At 43.2% G+C, this 22,837-nt stretch overlaps 1 protein-coding gene across 1 annotated transcript; it reads right to left on the minus strand.

The window, feature by feature from the left end:
- Positions 1-14,428: 14,428 nt before the first annotated feature.
- LOC121865618 (snaclec bitiscetin subunit alpha-like) lies at positions 14,429-22,538 on the minus strand (the record flags this gene model as incomplete). Its single annotated transcript, XM_042365143.1, has 4 exons — positions 14,429-14,448; positions 14,727-14,800; positions 16,410-16,516; positions 22,432-22,538. Coding segments are annotated over 4 exons (308 nt in total), but the record flags the coding sequence as incomplete, so codon positions are not given.
- Between the last annotated feature and the right edge of the window lie 299 nt (positions 22,539-22,837).

Below are 22,837 nucleotides of genomic sequence, written 5' to 3' on the forward strand. Positions count from 1 at the left end.
TAGTGTGGGAGGTGGGGTTGTTGTGTAGTGAGCGAGATGAGGGCTGTTGTGTAGTGAAGGAGGTGAGGGCTGTTGTGTAGTGAGGGAGGTGAGGGTTGTTGTGAAGTGAGGGAGGTGAGGGTTGTTGTGTAGTGAGGGAGATGAGGTCTGTTGTGTAGTGAGGGAGGTGAGGGTTGTTTTGTAGTTATCATGGAGGTATGAAGGGTGGAGGCGTTATGCCACGCTCTCACTGAAGCCAATTCTCCGCCGCGTCGGTCATCTTTGTGTTGGCTTGGCGTACGCCAGGAGGCTGAGGGACCATTCTCTCTTAAACAAATTCACGCCTAGTTGGCCCGAGTGCCAGCTATCCTCGTACACGAGGGGCCTCCATTATTGTTACGTCATTAAATATGTTATAAGTATTTAGTGCAGTAACTATATAGTATTAAAGACAATGAACATCGTCAAAAAAAAAATATATATATATATATATATATATATATATATATATACTCTTATATATATATATATATATATATATATATATATATATATATATATATATATATATATGTATATATATATATATATATATATATATATATATATATATATATATATATATATATATATATATATATATATATATATATATATATATATATTTCCTTTTCACCTGTATAGTTCCAGTCTTTTCTGTTGTTTAGAATGTATCATATCATATCACCCATGATGATTATCCTGTATTTAAAATGAAAAAATTATTAATAACACTTAGGTAATATTCGATATGGTGAGGTTAAGTTAGTTTAAGTTTTCTATTAAACAATTTATTAATACCTAATATGATGAAGTACATGATCGCCGATGGCCAGTTAGAAGCTTAAAATAATACATAGAAGTTATCGATATCAGGCAATTATCCCTATTTAGTTTAATGGCCAGGATTATATAGTCTACGATTAAGCTTTTACAAATCATCAGTCGTTTTAGCCAAATAGAGGTAACTTTTTGGTTTTATTATTACAACTTAATTAAGATTAATCCTATATGGTAAAATTTTGTCTGTTTCAGTTAAAACGTCGTTTACTGTCATATTATGGCTAAATTATACTTTAAGCACGTTAGGTTAGATTAGGTAACGTTAGGTTAGGTTAAGTCAGGTCAGGTTAGGTTTTGAATGAAGTTACTCATTAATATTATGTAAATTTGGGGTCTACAGGCTCGTTTATGGCCAGTCTACAAGTTTCCCCCAAAAGAAAAGTACATTGAAGTTATCAATAATCACCATTTACCCCTATTTGGTGTAACATACAGTACAGTATACAGTATATTAGGTGGGGTTCAGTTTTATTTGTTTGTTTTCTTATTATTTAAGTCATTTATTTGTTGACATTTAGCTTAGAATAAGTAAATAATATCAAGAAGAACATTGAAAAACTCACAAGTGAATTTGTAACATATAAGTAAGCCGAGATGATAATACAAATACGATGTGTTGGCCAAGCTCCGAAAGAGTTGTCCGGGGGTCTAGCTAGCCCTCCGTCGGAGCTTGACCAGCACGAAAAAAAAAATATTTACGCTATGTGATTTTGGCAACCTGTGGACAAGCAAGCAGGAAAGAACCCAACCCAACCCAACCCTACCTAACCCAACCCAACCCAACTCAACCCAACCTAACCTAAAAATGGGAGAGAGAGAGAGAGATGGCCGCCTCATTGTTGGGTTCCTCGTACTCCTCCAGGACCAACAAGAGGCAGGTGCCACGGTTACCATGGCGACGAGACAAATGAACATCGCAAAATACAATAGAAAAATAACATTCTTTCCGTGTAACACAAAGATCCCTTCAGACCACGAGACGAGCAAGAAGTATTGACTCAGGGAAGTATAATGACATGGTCTTCCTGTGTGAGGGATCAAATACAGCGCTGTAGTTTGTAGTGATAAGGAGTCAGTCCAGGCTGCCATTACCCATGTTAGACTGACCATGTTACCTGCATGGACGACAGCAGAATGCCAAAGCAGCTACTCTACTGTTACCTAACGAATGGTAAACGTAACGCTGGCGGGCAACGTAAAAGTTATAAGGATAGTCTTAAGACAACCTGAAAAAGTACCTAATCGAGCGTCCGCCTCACCTGGGAGACGATCACTCCACACCGTAACGCTTGGAGGAGCACCACACGAGGTGTCAGTCTCCAAGTGACGGCGGCAGGAGCCTCACTGTAGCAAGTAGCTGAATATATCTGTCAATATATATTCCACAAGCGTTGTATTAATCCTGAATAACCTTATATCCAACAGCTGTCAACAAACATCTCAAAAACGACCCTACGACCTCTTACAGGAAATGACAGTGCTGGAGAGTCATCACCTTTTCATCATCACGACCACCACCTAAGACAGTGATGGTAGAGAGTTATCACCACTCCATCACCACTGCCTAAGATAATGATGGTGGAGAGTCATCACTTCATCATCACCATCTCCATCGCTTAAGACATTGATGGTGTATCATCACTTCATTATCACCACCTAAGACAGTGATGGTGGAGAGAGTTATCACCTCATCATCACCACCTGAGACTGTGATGGTGGAGAGTCATCACCACCCGAGACAGTGATGGTGGAGAGTCATCACCACCTAAGACAGTGATGGTGGAAAGTCATCACCAACTAAGACAGTGATGGTGGAGAGTCATCACCTCATCATCACCACCTCCATCGCTTAAGACATTGATGGTGGATCATCACTTCATCATCACCACCTGAGACAGTGATGGTGGAGAGTCATCACCACCTAAGACAGTGATGGTGGAGAGTCATCACCAACTAAGACAGTGATGGTGGAGAGTCATCACCTTTCTCACATTTTCTAATTGATAACTTACATGGCTTCTGGACTTAGGGCGACAGGGTCTGCCTCGCTTGTCTCTCATTAATACTTAATAGGAACACTGGGACCCAGTTCATTAACCTGACAACGCTATTCATTTTAGACAAACCTTTACTCGATCCGTCATTTCCTCCTGGAGATGACGATGACCATTGACCGAGTTGAAGAATATCCATATTGAGTTTCGGTCCCAGAGACTGGAGTGGGGGTGACAGGGGTGGGGTGACAGGGGTAGAGTTGACAGGGGCTGGGGGTGACAGGAGTACCCCTGTCACGACCATCCATCACGATTACCCCTTCCACGACGGCCCCTTCCACGACCACCCTTCCACGACCACCCTTGTCACGACCACCCGTCACGACCGCTCCTGTCACGACCGCCCCTGTCACGACCGCCCCTGTCACGACCGCCCCTGTCACGACCACCCCTATCATCCTCAACCCCTGTCACGACCAATCCTGTCACGACCGCCTCTGTAACGACCACCCGTCACAATCACCCCTGTCACGACCACCCCTGTCACGACCAACCCTGTCACGACCAACCCTGTCACCCACAGCCTCTGTCACGGGCTGGGGATAACAGGGGTGGTCGTGACGGGTGGTCGTGGCAGGGGTGGTCGTGACATTGATTTTTTATTTTGCCGCTTACAGCGGCTAGTTTATTGTGCACCCCACACTCATCCTGTGAGCGGTAGCGCAAAAGGATTACAGAGTGGAGTTTACAACGGGTCGTCATAATTAACCCCCGTGGTCAGGATATTATGGCACTGAATGTTACACAGTATTTCAATTACATTATTTGTTTAGGTCTATACATAAAGGGTAACTTATTCACAAATGCGTGAGTACAGGCGTGTGAGGCAGTATGTCTGGCCGCACACTTTGTTATTCACATTTGCATGAGAAGTATTCAAGCACATTGTGTATTTGGTTCTATACATGAGAACTGATATAGTTACTAAGTGCAAAAAAGTGGATACAATCTTAATATGCCGGCTATCTTGCCATTAGAGATGAAGTGTTGTGCCATTTCACAAACAGTGTGCTTAGACCTGTACCTAAAAGGTTCTATCTTCACAGAGGCTGGGGTGACAGGGGCTGGGGGTGGGGATGAACGTTAAAGTTGAGACAGAGTAACAGTGACAGTGGAGGGATAAATTAGCCCGGGCGTCTGGTGGTGAGGTGTTGGAAGATGGATGTATTGAGTTACATCCCGTATGGTGCTTCTGGTGGTGTGGTGATGACTGGTGTGTGTGGTGAGGTGATGGCTGGTGTGTGGTGAGGTGCTGGCTGGTGTGTGGTGTGGTGGTGACTGGTGTGGTGATGACTGTGTTGTGTTGCGGTGACTGTGGTGTATGGTGATGGATGTGATGTGTAATATGGTGATGACTGGTGTGTGGTAATGACTGGTGATGACTAGTGTGTGAGTGTGGAAGAAAGCTCGCCATCAACAATATTGTGAGAATATATATATATATATATATATATATATATATATATATATATATATATATATATATATTGTTACGACCGTGTCGTATTTTTCTATTATTTTTTATAACATGCTTCCATGTTGTTCCATATTATTCCTGTAATGATGTTATATTTACTATTATATATTCTAGTCACCTTACCCTGTGCTGTTAAGGTTTTAACTGTTATTATTTGTTCAAGCCCATCTTATTTCTTCATTTAGTATTGTAACAAGCATTCTTTGTTTCTCTAACGACCATCTGCATCGTTAAACGACCCATGTTTCACCAGCGTGTCCCACTGGCGGGAGCCGACCCTATATATAGTACCCCACCAGCAGACGGAGTTCAGTCCAGTCCTCTTGTCATTCAGTTCACGTTCTTTTGAGTGACACCCGTCACCTGTTACTTCTACTTTATTTTATTTCTGTGTTGTTCCTGTTGCCACCAATGTGGTATATCTATATGAATACCTATTCATGTCTCTTATGTGTCCATCAGTGCTTGCTTAGTTACATTTAAGTAATTCAGTGTTGTTTCACGATAGTTAATTTCAGTGTTAGTTATTTAATATGTTTAAGCAGTTCTTTTGATGTTTCGATGTTTTAGTATCATTTGTGTCTTAAAAGTTTCGATAGTGAATCAATTTGTTGTGACAGCCTACGAGGCTCTTTATTGTGTTAATATTTAATTTAATTAAATTCTTAAAGGCTTACTTTATTTATTTTTATTACCTTTTGATTTACTTCACTTTTTTTGTTAGGTTATGCCTAGAACCTGGATATTAAAGTAAATTAAGAGACTGTGTAACAGTTTTGGCGACCTTGCCAGGATTCACTAACGACCTTTTGACACTTGTGATATTTTTTCTAAGCATGCTGATGGATTTGTTTTGAGGCATGGTAGGACTAACAATGATGCTAACCCACCCAAAGGTTCAAAGGACTTTTAATCTCTCTCTCCACAAAGCGAGACAAGGGAATACTAACAATGGTAATTTTGTGCATAATAATTTTGTGCATGACAGGAGGAGCTGGACTCGTTCGCCACCTAATGGGGCGTCCAAATTTTCTAATTTACTTGTAGTTTCTGTGGAAAGCCGGGTCATAAGGCGGTTTTTTGTTGGACAAGGCTGCAGCCAAATAAGGTAAAGCACGAGAGAGTGCAGTTTCGGTTCTCGCCTCACGAGACTTTGATCTTTCCCAGGAGAGTTTTGCGAAGGACCCAGACGTTGGTACCTTTTGTCCCTTTTTGTCACAAGGCACGGTAGAAGTTGATGGTGTCGAAACACCAGTCACTATTTTGAGAGACTCGGGTTGTCTCCAAACTCTCATCAAAGAGGGTGTTGTTGCGGCGAGGAAGACTGACAAATACGTCGTTTTGGGCGCCCTTTGGGGTCATGGTGCAGCTCCTTTGGTTTTTCAGGGATAGCTAACGTAGCCTGCGTGCACGAGCTGCCTGTTTTAGTACGTGTCAAGTCTTCTTGTTGCTGGAGTGGACCTCTTACTCGGTAACGATTTGGCGGGAGGTCAAATGGGGAACGTAACCCCACCTCCTGTGCTGCGGGAAAGACCAGAGTCTACCGCAGAGCTGCAACAACTTGAAGATGATATGCCTGGTGTTTTCCCTTTGTGTGCTGTGACTCGTTCTATGTCAATGACTAATGATCATAATGTAACTCCTGATGTAGATGATTCACTTTCCTTAGAAGGACTTTTTGCTAACCCAATTGCTTCCCAAGACATTTCTTCCGCAGTTAATGCTGTGACCGGGAGAGTTGCTTTAATAGCTGTGCAAGAACAAGACGATTCATTACGGCTCTTGTTTGACCAGGTGTCCGATTCTGCCAATGATTCAGGCCCTACCACGAGATATTTCAGTCAAGACGGTGTTTTGTGCCGCCGCTGGCTCCCACCGACTATGTCAGAGGAAGACGCGGACTGGGCGTCTGTCACTCAAATAGTTATCCCACACACTTACAGACAACATGTTCTAGCTCTGGCCCATGACGGTCGCTTTTCTGGACATCAAGGTGTCCGAAAGACGTTCAACAGGCTGGCCAGAAAGTTCTATTGGCCAGGTATGAGGAGAGATGTCACTAAATATTGTAAGTACTGTCATTTTTGTCAAAAGGTAGGCAAAGCCAATCAGGCTATTCCACCTTTTCCACTTGTAAGAGTACCTCACGTACCTGAGCCCTTTACAACAGTACAGTGTGACATTGTAGGCCCTCTGCCTAAAACTTCTAGTGGGTTTGAATATTTATTTACAGTCATTGATACCTCCACTAGGTACTTGCATGCTGTACCTCTTAGGAAAGTTACTGCTAAGGCCCTAATATCATCCATTTTGTTTCTCATACTTCTACTGTTCGCTCATCAAGTAAGAGGTCCTTTGCACATAGTTAGAGATAGATTGTTAGGTAGTAGTGAAGAGAGCATTAGTGTATTAAGTTTAGTAGGAGATGTTAGAGAGAAGCTTCTAAGATGTTGGAGCCTTGCCGCAGACCACTTACAGCAGTCGCAGTCCAAGACCAAGACATGGTACGACAAGCGTGCCAGACACAAAGAGTTCCAGATAGGAGATCAAGTTCTCATTCTCTTGCCGAGACATGGACAGCCGCTCCATGCGAAGTTCAGTGGGCCATATAGAGTGGTGAAAAAGGTAAGCCCCACAAATTATATTATCTCTACCCCTGACAGGCGCCGACTACAGCGCTTATGTCACGTCAACACCATCAAGCTGTACCACACACGCCCAGCACCCCCATCTGTTGCTGATGATCCAGTTCCCGTGTGTGCCGTTGACACTTTCTTGGTAGACGGTGAGAAAGAAGAGGAAAAGGAAGGGGCAAGTCCACTCGCCCTGTCATCAGTCAGGCTTTGGCAGTCCAACTCCGTGGAGTTGCAGGAGAAGCTACAGCGTCTACCGGGACACCAGAGAGCTGACGTGCTGGCCGCCATCCAACAACATCCTCTTGTCTTCCAAGACAGGCCTGGCTGTACCACTGCCGTGGTGCATGATATTGACGTTGGTTCTGCTAAGCCTATCAAGCAGGCTCCCTACCAGCGAGTGGGGCTCACCAGTCACTCTCGTACCGAAAAAGGACGGCACTCTTCGATTCTGCATCGACTTCCGCAAGGTCAACGCCGTCACCAGCAAGGACAGCTTCCCTCTACCAAGAGTCGACGACTGCATCGAAGCAATCGGGAACGCCAAGTTCCTCTCTAAGATTGATTGCCATCGAGGGTTTTGGCAAATACCATTGACCCGTCCTGCTAAAGACATCTCCAGTTTTGTGACATTAGGTAAGACCTATAAATTTAATGTTATGCCTTTCGGGCTTTGCGATGCCCCTGCCACCTTTCAAAGGCTGATGTCACAAGTCACGGCCAATTTGCCTGGTTGTGTAGCATATTTAGATGATGTTGCAATTTTTTTCTGACACTTGGTCGGACCATTTATGTCAGCTAGACGCTCTCTTCACTGAGTTAGAAAATGTAGGACTTGTCATAATCTTTGCTAAGTCAGAATTTGTTTGTGCTCAACTTTTGTATCTGGAACATGTAATTGGGTTGGGGAAACTTGCTCCTCCCACAACAAGGTGTGATACTATTTCTCAGATGCCTGTTCCATGTAACAAACGACAAGTCCGCAGATTTTTGGGTTGTGTGAGGTATTACCAGAGATATATTTGTAATTTTGCCAAGTTGGCACTACCCCTTTACTGATTTGTTGAAGAAGGGTAATATTTTTTGTTGGACTTCAAGGTGTCAGGATTCTTTTCAAAACTTGAAAAATGTATTATGCTCATACCCTATTTTAAGAGCCCCTAATTTTTCTAAGCCTTTCAAGCGAGCCTGTGATGCTAGTGATCTTGCTGCAGGTTCTGCCCTGTTGCAAGAGGATGATGACAATGTAGACCACCCAGTGGCATTTTATAGTAAACAATTCAATCCAGCTCAAACCCGCAATGCAATAGTGGAAAAAGATTTGCTGTCAATTATCCTAGCTTTGCACATTTCAGTTATTATTTATTACCAAGTAGGCCTATTGTAATTTATACAGACCACAAACCATTGCAGTTTCTCAAAACATTCAAGTTAAAAACCAGAGGTTAATTCGCTGGAGTTTGTTCCTTCAGAACTATAATTTACATGTTACGCATGTTAAGGGTTCAGACAATGTGCTGGGTGATCTGTTATCTAGACCCACAGAATGAACACTTATGTCATATCAAAATTTGTGCAAGCAAAAATTTTATTTTATGCGGGGAAGTGTTACGACCTTGTCGTATTTTTCTATTATTTTTTATAACATGCTTCCATGTTGTTCCATATTATTCCTGTAATGATGTGTTATATTTACTATTATATAATCTAGTCACCTTACCCTGTGCTGTTAAGGTTTTAACTGTTATTATTTGTTCAAGCCCATCTTAGTTCTTCATTTAGTATTGTAACAAACATTCTATGTTTCTCTAACGACCATCTGCATCGTTAAGCGACCCATGTTTCACAGGCATGTCGCACTGGCGGGAGCCGACCCTATATACAGTATAGTACCCCACCAGCAGAAGGAGTTCAGTCCAGTCCTCTTGTCATTCAGTTCACGTTCTTTTGAGTGACACCCGTCACCTGTAACTTATACTTATTTTATTTCTGTGTTGTTCCTGTCGCCACCAATGTGGTATATCTATGTGAGTATCTATTCATGTCTCTTATGTGTCCATCAGTGCTTGCTCAGTTACATTTAAGTAATTCAGTGTTGTTTCACGATAGTTAATTTCAGTGTTAGTTTTTATATGTTTATGCAGTGTTAACGTAATCCAATGCTTTATTTTTATTCTTTTGATGTTTCGATGTTTTAGTATCATTTGTGTCTTAAAAGTTTCGATAGTGAATCAATTTGTTGTGACAGCCTACGAGGTTCTTTATTGTGTTAGTATTTAATTTAATTAACTTCTTAAAGGTTTTATTTATTTATTTTTATTCCCTTTTGATTTAATTTCAATTTTGTTTTTTTTTGGTTACGCCTAGAACCTGGATATTAAAGTAAATTAAGAGACAGCGTAACAACTGCCATCTCCGACCTACACCACCAACTCTTGCCCTCTGTTGCCACCCAGTGACTCCCCTCTTCTGGTTTAACACAAGCTAGTAGTCCTCCTGTGAGCCCCCCTGCTCACGGCCTGTGTGTACTGCTGCCCCCGAGCCAAGCCCTGCCTCATCTTCACGTCACATGATGCCTCAACCTATCTACCCACCGCAAGCCACGCCCGCTCCTGTGTCTGTGCTGTATTCACCAGGGCTACCTATTGGAACTGAGGACTCCACCCCCGGCTACCCATATTCAACCGACATGCCGGCATCTAAGGCCCATCCGTCCACGTCAGGGGTAATCAGTCTAATACACAACAATGGATAGCAACGCTACAGGATTGCAGGTATTCACCTGGAACATAAACGGCTTGCAAAACAAGTTTGGTGCCCTCAAAACCTACGTCTACACTGAAGATGTCGACGTGCTGTGCCTCCAAGAAACGCGGTGTGCTGCTGGTACCTATGTGCTCAGTGGCTACACATGTGTTGAGTGCCCATCCACCCCTGTTCTTCGCATCGATGGACTACTACGAGGCCATGCATGTAGACTACGCATCTGCGCCAAGAAGGATGTCCCCTACCAACCTCTCGACGTCCTCCTTGATGACGACACCACCAACGCACACGTCATCACAATCACACTAAAAGATATGTCCCTCATTATTGTCAATGTCTTTGTGCCTCCCTTCACCCCTACTGTATGTGTTCTACCACACCATATCACCTCCACCCCCACCCTCCTTGTGGGGGACCTCAATGCCCGATACCCCAGTCTCGGCTCCCAGGGGCCCCACTCAAACTCCCGGGGTAACCCCTGGCTCTCCAACCTACAAACCACTGATGACCCTGTACGTCTTCTCTGCCCTCCATCACCCACCCACATCGGGGGAGGGAAACTTGACTACATCGCCCTCTACTCTGACCTTCACCACTTACATTCCACCCGCATCCTCCACTCCCCCCACAGTGACCATTTCCCTATCCACACTACCCTCCAGTACGTGAGAATACTCGCCCCACCCAAGGGCCCTAGGCTCAGCCTACCCCCTGCCAACATACCTGCCTTCATCACTACCATTGCTGAATGGTTTCAGGGTTATACTGTCACCACCGCAGACCAACTCTACCTTGATCTGTCCAAACAATGCACTGACTTCCGCCTTGACCCAAAACACCGCCGCCCTAACTGCCAGCCCAGGAGTCAGTGGAATGTTAACCGCGACCTTCATGCTAAGTCTATCCGAGTATGGCACCGACTAGCAGTCGACCAGTGGAAGAAATCTCCTAGCTCCCCTGACGCTCTACGCTTGCTGATGGTCACAAATAAAGAGCTCCAATCTGCCATCACTCTCGTACGAGAGAAGCAGTGGTATGATTTTGCTTCTTCTATTGACCAGTCTACATCTATAGGTGATATATGGCACACCATTAACCGTGCCCGGGGCACCAACGCCAGACCCGCGTTCCACCCCAGACCAGCTCCCCGAGCCGAGGCGATTTCCCAGACGTGGCAGGAGGCCGCCTCCATCGATGCGCTACCACCCGCTGTACGAGACTTCACCCTCGCACTGCAACTACAACGCCGACAGCGCATCTCCGAGTACCAAGACCTATCTGCAGACACTGACGTGCCTTTCACACAGTGTGAACTACTAAATGCTGTTAAGCGCGGTCGGTCCACTGCCCCTGGCGATGACGGCGCCACATATGATGTGCTAAATGCCCTTATTGCCACCCCTGGTAACCCCCCCCCCTCTGTCTATTTAACCTCTCTTTAGATACATTGGACAGCTGCCTCACTTATGGAAGACTGCCACCACCATCCCAGTCCCTAAACCAGGCAGACAAGATGAATATCGTCCAAGCTCCCTCATCTCCTGTTTCTCAAAGATGATGGAGCGCATGATATGCCACTGCCTCCACATGGCGAACACCTCAGCCAAAACCTCCCTCTTCATCGACTTCAAGGGTGCTTTTGAGAAAGCCAGCAGTGAAGTGATCCTTGAGGGCCTCACATTGATGTGAAGGGCAAACTCCTCACGTGTATTGCTGACTACCTCTCTCATCGACAGGCCCGTGTCCGTTTTCAGGTCCACTACTCTACGATCAGGGACCTTGATCTTGGCACGCCTCAGGGAGATGTGCTCAGCCCTACACTCTTTAATGTTCATATGAACTCCATCTGCCGCCTCAACGACATCTTTACTGAGCGCGCCCTAGACGGTCACATCATAAGCTACGCTGACGATATTCTCCTCCAAATTACTACAGTGCAACATGAACAACCTATACTCTCCACGTTCGCCCGGACCTGTCAAACACTCGGGCTAGTTATCTCACACACTAAAACCAAGTTTATATCACGCTTCCAGCGTCAGACACCGCTGACTCTGCAAGGACAAGACATCGATCAAGTATGCACCTACAGGTACCTTGGTCTACCAGTGCGAGCCACTACCAGAGCCACCACCTCCGCTGTCGCCGCCCACGTCATCTCCCAGTTCCGCCAACGAACGATGCCCCTCTAATCCCTCACCCACGGCCTCAAAGGAGCATCTGTCAGGGTCCTACGTCTCATGTACATTGTAATCGTCAGAGCTGTCATAGATTATGCCTCTCCTGTCCTTGTAGTTGCCTCCCAGCGCGAGAAACAAGGCATAGAGAGAATCCAAAACAGAGCGATGAGACTCATCCTCTGCTGGCCTATGACTACCAGAATAGAAGTCATGCAGCGTGAACTGATCCCGCTCCCCGTCTGCAATCGAATTACTGCTCTCTATGCCATCCTTGGTGTTAAACTTCTTCGCAGTGAGCAACCGACTCCCCTGTCGCGCTCACTGAACTCATATCTTAACACCCTCCTGTGCCGGTCTGTCCCCATTGCCTTTCCCTCCCCCTCTCAACACTGGCCCGTCCACACTGCTGCTGACATCCTGCGTTATCACCTCTACTCCCCCTCGACCTCTGTCCCTCCCGAGTACACACATCCGCCTCTACCGCCGTGGACTTCCTCGAGTGTTGATGTTGTCGTCCACACCTTCCCTGGTCGTAAATCCACCCAACTGCGGTATATGCTCAAATTTAACTGCCTTGAGCAGATTAATGATGTCGCCTCCTCTCTTACGACTTCCCACCCTCCTATCCTCGTCTACTGTAATGGGTCTCTTACCACGCTGGGCAGCGCTGGGGCAGCTGTGTGGATTCCTGAGAGTCAGGCCCGCAGGATAATCAGGGTCCACAACTGGGCCCCCTCCACTGGCACTGAGAACTTAGCCATCCTCGCGGGCATTTATGAGGGGGCGACCTATGCTCGCACTGAACGCCGGAATTCCTTATGATCAGTGACAGCACTTCTGCGCTAGCGAGGCTCAAATTACCCTCCCCTCCTCCCCTGCCGCCCAACACACCCTAGCCGCTGTCACCGGGCTAGAACAAACTGATGACATCCGTGTCAAGTTTATTTGGATCCCGTCACATATAGGAATAACTGCCTGTGACACTGTTGATCGGCTTCCCAAAGAAGCGACATAAGAAGATATTGAAGCCACCCTCGCAATTTCTCCGAATCATCTCAAATCTCGCATACACGCCGCACAACGAGAAGCATTCGACGAAAATTGGACACACCTGAAACAATGGGGTAGCGTCACACTACGCCACTATGACGCTGTAACCGGTGACGACAACCGCCACTACAAAGTGTATCAATCCCTGACTCGATCTCAACAGATTATGTACATGAGACTGCGCCTAGGGTACAGGTACCTATGGGAGTACATTGGCAACCCTGAGCCTGGCCGCACTGTTTGTAAACTTTGTGGCCAACCCGACTCTCACACCCTCTCTCACTACTTCCTCACTTGCCCTATGACCTCCTCCTACAGGTCCCCAGCCGTTACCAACACCTCTTCCCTCCCTGACCAGATATCCCTCCTCCTAGTAACAGACCTGGCACTTGGCATTATTAGGGACCTGCCACGCTTTGCCATAAACAGATAAAATATACCGGGAACTTTCCCCCCACACACTCACCATTCTGTCACTTTATGTAACTGGCTGACAAAACCTATGACCCTTCAGGCTTCTACGCCCTTAATGCATGAGTCATAAAGGCAAGCATGAACTTAGCATGCTTCCCAGGTGAGCGCTGTAAACGCTTCTGCGCTTCACCTTGCACAAGATGTAAGGGGGTGCCCAATAAACTAGCCCCCTCGGGGGCAATCTAAAAAAAAATCTAAATCTAATGCATGCATAAGACATCTGATAAACTTCCTGCGTGTTTATGTTTGAAATAATGAATGTATGTATCTTTATATAATTTAGTTAAATATTTTTCTCCTCAGAAATGGTCATCCCAACGATTATGAATAAACTCATTTAGTAATATATTATTACTTCAGGACGAAATTGGACAGATTTGCAACAACCAATCAGCTGTAACTCTTGAGGAGGGGGCGGGGTATCTCTTCTCAGCTGGGAAAAACGCACTACAGTGGTAAAATTCTGATCAAGTGGAGTGATGGCATAACGATTGTTATCTTATTCTTAAATATCTGTGCTCAGCAGAACGAAGTTACAAGTTATTATTTTAGGATTCATTAATTGCGTTTCAAGGACAATTTCGTTTTCTGTGCCAGATTTTAAAAAATAATTCATATTTTGGCTCACTAATTTTTCTCAGACCCTTAGCATATTTCTCTCTTTAGGAACTTCCAGACTTCCTTTGCACAGATATATATGTTGAAACAAAAAACATTTATCAGGTTGGAGACATAGGCCAAGGGTTGTGTGATTATATAATGTAGATAATTAAAGGTATTTTCTGTGCTATATGTGGTTTTAGTGGTATTTCAAAAGTAATGCGTAACCAAAGGAGTCCCTCTTCATTTCATTGGGCCTGAATAGCCATCGAACTATGTAACAGCGAAAATGATGTTACCAGCTCAGTCTAGCACACAGACGAAAATAATAATTTAGTTGTCGAATTTTTCATCTGAATATTAGAGAATTTGGATTCAGAGTAACCAGTTCGGTTTCATTGTTTTTTTGTGTATTGGCAGCTTAAACAAGCATATAATTATATTTGTTACTTCTTCTCATTTGGATTTAGTTATACCTTTAACTGGCCATACGTGTACATTCATCGTTATTATTGTACACATGAAAATTAAAAAAAAATTTACGAAGAAAAACCTAATAACATGGTTGAAACATTAATCTCATACTTGCTTACTGATCAACATGTCCGCGTGTCTTACTACGTTTGCTTACCTGAATCAGATCCCAGCTTGAGACCCACCCATACAGAATTATAAGTTGCTTTGATATCCGTCATTCCCGGCAGTCTGTGGAAATAAAAATCTGTTTTATAAAAACTGATCTGACTTCAGAAGATAGACACTGTATACATAAGGCTTACATGACATCTGTAAATATTAGGTTTACCTGACATCTGAAAATGTTAGGCTTGCCTGACATTTATAAATATTAGGTTTGTCAGACGTCTGCAAATCGTAGGCTTGCAAATCGTAGGCTTGCAGGCTTGGTAGGCGTGCCTGACATCTGTAAATATTAGGCTTGCCGACATTTGTAAATGGTAGGCTTGCCTGACCTTTGTTAATGACAAAACCTATCATTAACAAAGGTCAGGCAAGCCTACCATCTGCAAATGTTAAAGTTGTCTGACATTTGGATATGTTAGGTTTACCAGACATCTGTAAATATATTAGGTTTGCCTAACATCTACAATTATTAAATTTGCCTTACATCTGTAAATGTTACCTGTGCCTGATATCTGTAAATGTTAAATTTTCTTGACATCTTCAAATATTACATTTGCCTAATCTCTCTAAATGATAAGTTTGTCAGACATCTATAAATGATATATTTGCTATTGCTAACATCTGTAGGTGTTAGATTCCTGCAGTAGATAAAAAAAACGAGGGAGGTTTGACAAAAAGAATTTCCCAATATATTTGTGGGTTGTGTACAAAGGTGTTGTGCCGAACAACATAAAGTGTTGGCATAAATAATTCTGATGACTCATGTCAATATGTACACTAATATGAAACGTTATAAATAATTATGGAAGATTAAGATTCACTTTATTTATACACTGTGTGTGTAAAAACAGAGCTTATGAAGGAACAAATTTGTCTGTGCGGCAATTCTACGTCAAACTTTACTTCCTTCTTATATTTATCTTCTTATACCACTCTCCTACACCTCTGCCTCCCACTGTCCCTCCTCCCTCCTATGATTGTCCTACACCTCTGCCTCCCACTGTCCCTCCTCCCTCCTATGATTGTCCTACACATCTGCCTCCCACTGTCTCCCCTCCCCTCCTATGATTGTCCTACACACCTGCCTCCCACTGTCCCTCCTCCCTCCTATGATTGTCCTACACATCTGCCTCCCACTGTCCCTCCTCCCTCCTATGATTGTCCTACACATCTGCCTCCCACTGTCTCCCCTCCCCTCCTATGCTTGTCCGACACACCTGCCTCCCACTGTCTCTCCTCCTCTCCTCTGATTGTCCGACACACCTGCCTCCCACTGTCTCTCCTCCCATCCTCTGATTGTCCTATACACCTGCCTCACACTGTCCCTCCTCCCAATAACTATATTTGCATCTATTTATTACATATCTTATATTATAAATTAAAGTGATTTACTACACTCTCAATTATAGGTGCAGTCCAGTCATTCATTCATCATACTTCCTAGTTCATCCGTAATTCTACTTTATTAGAGACTTCATGTGCTTTCAGTATTTATTCTCTTCTCATAAATTACAAATAATTCGATAATATGAAATTCATTTTATAAATAGACATAATTTACTTTGAAAAGAAAACGTAAGGCATAACCTTTACTTATGCACCAGTATCTAGCCCCCCAAAAGTGGTAATTATTTTTAGTATTAATAAATAATCGAAGAAAAGAGTTACTCACAGTTTTATGATGGCTTCCTCAGCGTCAGAGCCAATACTTGTCAGGTGTCCACTAAAGGCAGCACAGTACTTCTCCCCATCACCCCAACTTGATGCTTGAGGATACACCTGCAACCACGTTACACCCATTGTATTCTCTTTTTCATCTAGACATAAAGAACACAGGGAGATATCAGAGAAAAGATGCTGACAAATTTATCCACCAAGAACACTGTGGCAGGGAGTACGGCATATCAGTAAATTAGGCAAGGTTCCCCAGATGCCCTCGTAGCCCGATGGATGGAACGTGATGAGGTATTACTAAGGGTAAATTGTGAAAGCATTAAATGAGGAAGTGCCTGTATAATAGGGAGAGTGACAAGTTAACCCAGCGAATGTGCCACACTGGAAAATTATCTGGGAAGTTTATTCTTGTTCATTGTTTTGATGGCTTCTGCACTGAATCACGGGGGCGAAGTATTCCTGCTTCACACTCAGCCCACATGATAGTATTCCATCTGGGAACGCCCATGACGACATAAATTATTGCCAACTCTTCACAGATAAAATGGGGCCTGGGCCTACGTATGAGTCCAAGCTTCACTGAAGCAGTTTTGGCTAAATATTAGATGAAGTTTGTCGGGTAAGATCTTAACACTGAATGAGGATTGGATGATGGTGCTGTCAATATCCATGTTGAGTTATGAAGTATCATGTCTTTTACAAAATCAAGTGTATTTTTGTTTCTGTAGCATTAAATATAACAAAGTTTGATGCAGCCCATTCGGCTATGCATGTGAGGTCTTTCTTTAGCGACAAGTATTTGTTGCCTAAAATCTATGGAGAATTAAATCGTTTGCATCTGAGTGAATAGGGTTATTTGTCACTGAGAAAAGTTTGTGCTAGCAAAGGACCCATCAAGATCCCTGGAATTATTGGAGCGATAGTTGTTCTAACAGACAAAGGAGGAGAGGCCACAGAAGAACAAGTAAAGCTCTCAAATGTTTTAGATTTACAAAATATATGACATGCTTCACCATTACCGTCCATTGATTTGGTGATTGAATGCATGATGAATAGTAAAATATTTAACAGTTGAACCCCTACTGTGAAAGCAACACTTACAGACCGCTGAACCATTGCTACAGTTGAAGTAAAAGAACTTGGGGGTTGATTTAAACATAAGAACATAAGAAATAAGAATGGAGGATGTTAATTTGATTGTAATAATGCTATGTCTTCTTTGTATTGCTTGTTGTGTGTTGCATAATATTGTTTTGATGAATGGTTTTGGTGTTCCAGGTACAGTATATGGTGAGGCTTAAAATATATTCTGAAACCAATGAACTGTATTTTGATTTAATCATTGGTAGCAAAACGTAGTTGTCATTTGAGAAGGTGGCCTCAAGTCGAGATTATAAAGCCCCACCACCGATGAAGAAAAACCTGCCCTACAGCGAGTGGAAGCATGAGGTCCGAGTATGGAGGGCCTTCACTCACCTGGAGAAAAAGAAATTATGCCCTGCATTGTTCCTGTCACTGGATGGTTCTGCACGTAATGCTGCAATGCTGCATTTGAAGCATATTATGCTTTTGAAAGATATCAGCATCCAGGTGGTATGCACATATTTGACTATATATATATACGTTTGAACGATTGTATCAAAAGGCAAAACATTTTAATTTGGTATTACCTGATGGTGTGCTTCTATATACTGTAGACTATTGCGTAGTGCTAACCTGTCTGATACACACGAACAATTAGCAAGAGCCACGTTAGCATCACTAACTTATGATAATATGAAAGCTCAATTACAAAAAATATTTAGTGATAGTGCTGCAACAAAGAATGCTCCTGCTGTTAAAGTAGAGCCTAATGATATATATGGTAATAGTGTAGTTGCTTTCTATACTCAGCGTGGTCGAGAGCACTCGACCCTCTAACAGTTTTCTCATACCTACCAACATGATAGCATGACTGGTGTCCATAACCACTATTGTATATGTGTTAGAAACCCGCATCCTGTTGGAGGAGCTAGCAATCACATGTTGGATCAGCTCACAAACACATGTTGGAGGAGTTCACAAACACATGTTGCAGGTGCTCACAAGCACATGTTGGAGTTCACAAACACATGTTGGAGAAACAGCTAAAATACTACCTCCAACAACTGGCAGAGGAGAGGAAAAGGGGAAACAGAGGAGGGTGGAGAGAGAAAGAGGGGAAGTAAGGAAAGGGATGAGAGGGGAAGGGAAGGGGGGAAGAGAAAAAAGGGGAGGGGGAGGAAGAGGACGGCAAGGGGAGGGGGAAGGAATTAATTTTCTGTATGCATTGTTTTCCCTCTCAGAAACTGGAGTGATTGTAATTTTATAATCCGTTCAACCTTAGTTGGCAAAAGTGAACTTTGCCCCCCCCTCCCCCTGCAGCGGGACAGTAGGGCATCATTTTGGTAACCAGTCGAACCCAGCCACTGTTACGCTCATTGATCAATCGTTCCTATTCCTTCCTCTTTGAATTTTCTTAACTCGGCGAGTTTTAGGAAATGGAGTATAATCTGAGCTCACCCTAATACATTATGCTGTAAATTAATATGTGTTGGTACATTGATGCCATACAATTTGTCTTCATTTGCTCTGTTAATGGTATGCGGACGTAGAATAGAAGGGACGTTCTCTCTATTCCCCTACCGTACCGTTCTAACTTTAACTGACAGAGTGTGGAGATCGAAGTCGGCTGTAAATATTATTTCTAATCATTTCAAATACCTAATATTTTGGCAAACTTTTTCCCCTGCTCTCAACTTTCGAAGCTAATCATTTTATTTATTTACATACATTTTGTAGGGAATAAAACATAGGCCTTTCCAGTGGAATGAATCTGTGTCCCCAGTGTTACCATTTGTGTCCAAAGTGTTACCTTCTGTGTCCCAAGTGTTACTATCTGTGTCCCCAGTGTTACCATCTGTATCCCCAGTGTTACCATCTGTGTCCCCAGTATTACCATCTATGTCCCAAGTGTTACCATCTGAGTCCCCAGTATTACCATCTGTATCCCCAGTGTTACCATCTGTGTCCCAAGTGTTACCATCTGTGTCCCAAGTGTTACTATCTGTGTCCCAAGTGTTACCATCTGTGTCACCAGTGTTACCATCTGTGTCCCCAGTGTTACCATCTGTGTCACCAGTGTTACCATCTGTGTCACCAGTGTTACCATCTGTGTCCCCAGTGTTACCATCTGGCCAATCTGAGTGTTACTGCATCTGTAGCCAGTGTTACCATCTGTGTGTCCCCAGTATTACCATCTGTGTCCCAAGTGTTACCATCTGTGTCCCCAGTATTACCATCTGTGTCCCCAGTGTTACCATCTGTGTCCCAAGTGTTACCATCTGTGTCCCAAGTGTTACTATCTGTGTCCCAAGTGTTACCATCTGTGTCCCCAGTGTTACCATCTGTGTCCCCAGTGTTACCATCTGTGTCACCAGTGTTACCATCTGTGTCACCAGTGTTACCATCTGTGTGTGTGAATCCAATGTATTTGTGTCCTCCAATTATTTCATCTGTGTCTGATGTTACCATCTGTAATACAGTGTGTTGTCTGTGTCACCAGTGTTACCATCTGTATCATCACCAGTGTTACCATCTGTGTGAATGTGTGTTGTGTCCCCAATGTTTCCATCTGTAATACAGTGTTACATCATGGCCAATACAGTGTTACCATCTGTGTCCCCAGTGTTACCATCTGTGTCACCAGTGTTACCATCTGTGTGTGAATGTGTGTTGTGTCCCCAGTGTTACCATCTGTGTCCCCAGTGTTACCATCTGTGTCCCCAGTGTTACCATCTGTGTCCCCAGTGTTACCATCTGTGTCACCAGTGTTACCATCTGTGTCACCAGTGTTACCATCTGTGTCACCAGTGTTACCATCTGTGTGTGAATGTGTGTTGTGTCCCCAGTGTTACCATCTGTGTCCCCAGTGTTACCATCTGTGTCCCCAGTGTTACCATCTGTGTCCCCAGTGTTACCATCTGTATCCCTCAGTATTATCTTTTATAACCTTTAGTGTTATTAGTTATATAATTATTTTTTATCAGTTTCTCTAGAATTATCACGTCTATTCCCCGATATATTTTATGTCTTGTCACTCAAATTATCTGTGCACCTAAGATGATATATTCCTTCTCTTACAGTGAGGTCATCTGCCGGATTAGCCTAATATCTTCCAGAGCAGGTCACAAACTTTGAAGCTCACCCGCTGATTGAGGACTCTGCTCCCATACGTAACATCAGAGTTGGTGGCGGACAAATGCAAATGTAAAGTACTTAGTCTAGGAGATGTAAACAGAGACACCAGATATCAGATGAACAACGTTGTTATAGAGAAATCCGACTGTGAGAAAGATTTAAGAGTAGTGATAAATAGGGATCTTAAACCAAGTTAATAATGTGTATTTGCTCGAAACAGGGCTAACAAAGGACTTGGGCTCATACAAAGGGGTATTAGCTATAAGACTAGGGAGGTTATCCTAAAAATATATCTTGCGCTTGTGAGACCTCACTTGGATTACGCAGTTCAGTTCTGGTCACCGTCCTACAGAATGGATATAGAATCCCTTGAAAGAATTCAGAGGAGAATGAAAAAACTAATCCCGGGAATTAGGAACTTTGAGTACAGAGACATGTTAAGACATCTTAATTTGCACTCCCTCGAGAGACGTAGAGTGAGGGGCGATATGATAGAAGTTAATAAATGCAAGGCAGGACTAAACAAAGGTGATACGAGTTTAGCAAAGACAAGTGATCGTGGGCCCTTCGTGCCCTTGTGAAAGTTTGAACGCTCATGACAGCGTACAGTGAATGAGGGTGCGCCAAGTCCGTAAACTTGCATGGTTAATTAGGGTGCGCCAAGTCCGTAAACTTGCATGGTTAATTAGGGTGCGCCAAGTCCGTAGACTTGCATCGTTTTCCATCATAAATGAAATTGTTAATTCATGCCTTCCTAAAGAAACCATCGACATTGGACCAGGTTTGTTCCACTCTACGATATTTTTGCGATTTTTCCACCAAGTTTGATGAAAAACGATTGCGCCAATTTCGGCTGCCCAGAACAGACAGACAGACAGACACACGGCTAGTCCTATAGTATATTAGATACTGAAACTATCCAACCAGGAGCGAATTCGTAACAATGGTTTTAAATGAGACGAATTTATATTTAGGTGCGAGATAGGCAAACATTAGTTTGGAAATAGTGTAGTGGATGAGTGGAACAAGTTACCAAACATTATCATTGACTCGAATACGCTGGATAGCTTCAAACATAGGTTGGATGGATATATGAGCAATAGGGGTTGGGTGTGAACGGGACTGCCCAGTAAAGGCCAATAGACTCGCTGCAGTTTCCTCCATTCTTATGTTCTTATGTACTTATGTTTAAATTTCAACTTCTGATGGATAAATCATTATCATCGAAGCTGATGATTGTTCCAGAAATAATGATTATTTATTTAACATTTGTTCCCCAGTACTATTGAAGAGCAAGTGATAAGTGACTTAACTTTATCCATTGTCCCCAAACTAAAGCAAACCTCATCTTGAACACAGAAGTTTGAGTTAAGACTTGAAGACTCTCTCAGCGACGTTACCCTTTACCAATTATTCCTATTTTCCTTCTTTGTTTATTTTTAAAACATTATATAAATGAATACACAGTATACACATTGACCTACACCATGTTCTTTTACAATTAGGCAGCTACTTAACAAAAGTAAAGTCTCCAAATCAGCTTTACAGGTATGTATCCTTTCGTTTCCCTAATTACTTAATCAAGCCACTTCTCGCCCGTTAGGGAGATTTTATTTTTATTCTAAACTGTCATAATTCTGCATCGTCAGTAAAACTTTAAGAGGTACGGCGCTCTACAAGATTGATGGACAAGATGATATTATATTACCAGAAAAGAGACCTTGGGATGCCATTAAATAACCTACTGACGGTCTAGTTGATCATACATAAATAGAAATAGAGTAATTGTAAACCACACTGACCTGATAGCAGCTCTCACCACGGCGAGTCCAGCCATCAGCGCAGAAGTACGTGGGAGGCATGGTTGTTGGGGGAGTGGGCGTAGTGTACCCACTACGGTCGTATTCACCTGGAAGGGGCGGAGAAACTCGTGTGGTTACATAGGAGACATTTGTAAAAGGTGCTGATATAGGTACAGGAGGCGAACAAGAAAGACACGTACAGTCCCCTTCACTAATGAGTTTACAGGGGCTCGTCAGGTTTTGTGCAGTGTGGAAGCGCTGTGTTTGTTTATATTTGACAGAAGAAATCTCGTAATTGTAAACATACTTTGGAGTCAAAGCAAAACAATATTAAAAATAATATCTCGAAGAAAATGACTTGTGAAATGTTTATATGACGTGCCCCTGTAAACGCACTAGTAAAGGG

Source organism: Homarus americanus, unplaced genomic scaffold (genome assembly GCF_018991925.1).
Source record: "Homarus americanus isolate GMGI-L3 unplaced genomic scaffold, GMGI_Hamer_2.0 scaffold46015, whole genome shotgun sequence".
NCBI classification, from domain to species: domain Eukaryota; kingdom Metazoa; phylum Arthropoda; class Malacostraca; order Decapoda; family Nephropidae; genus Homarus; species Homarus americanus.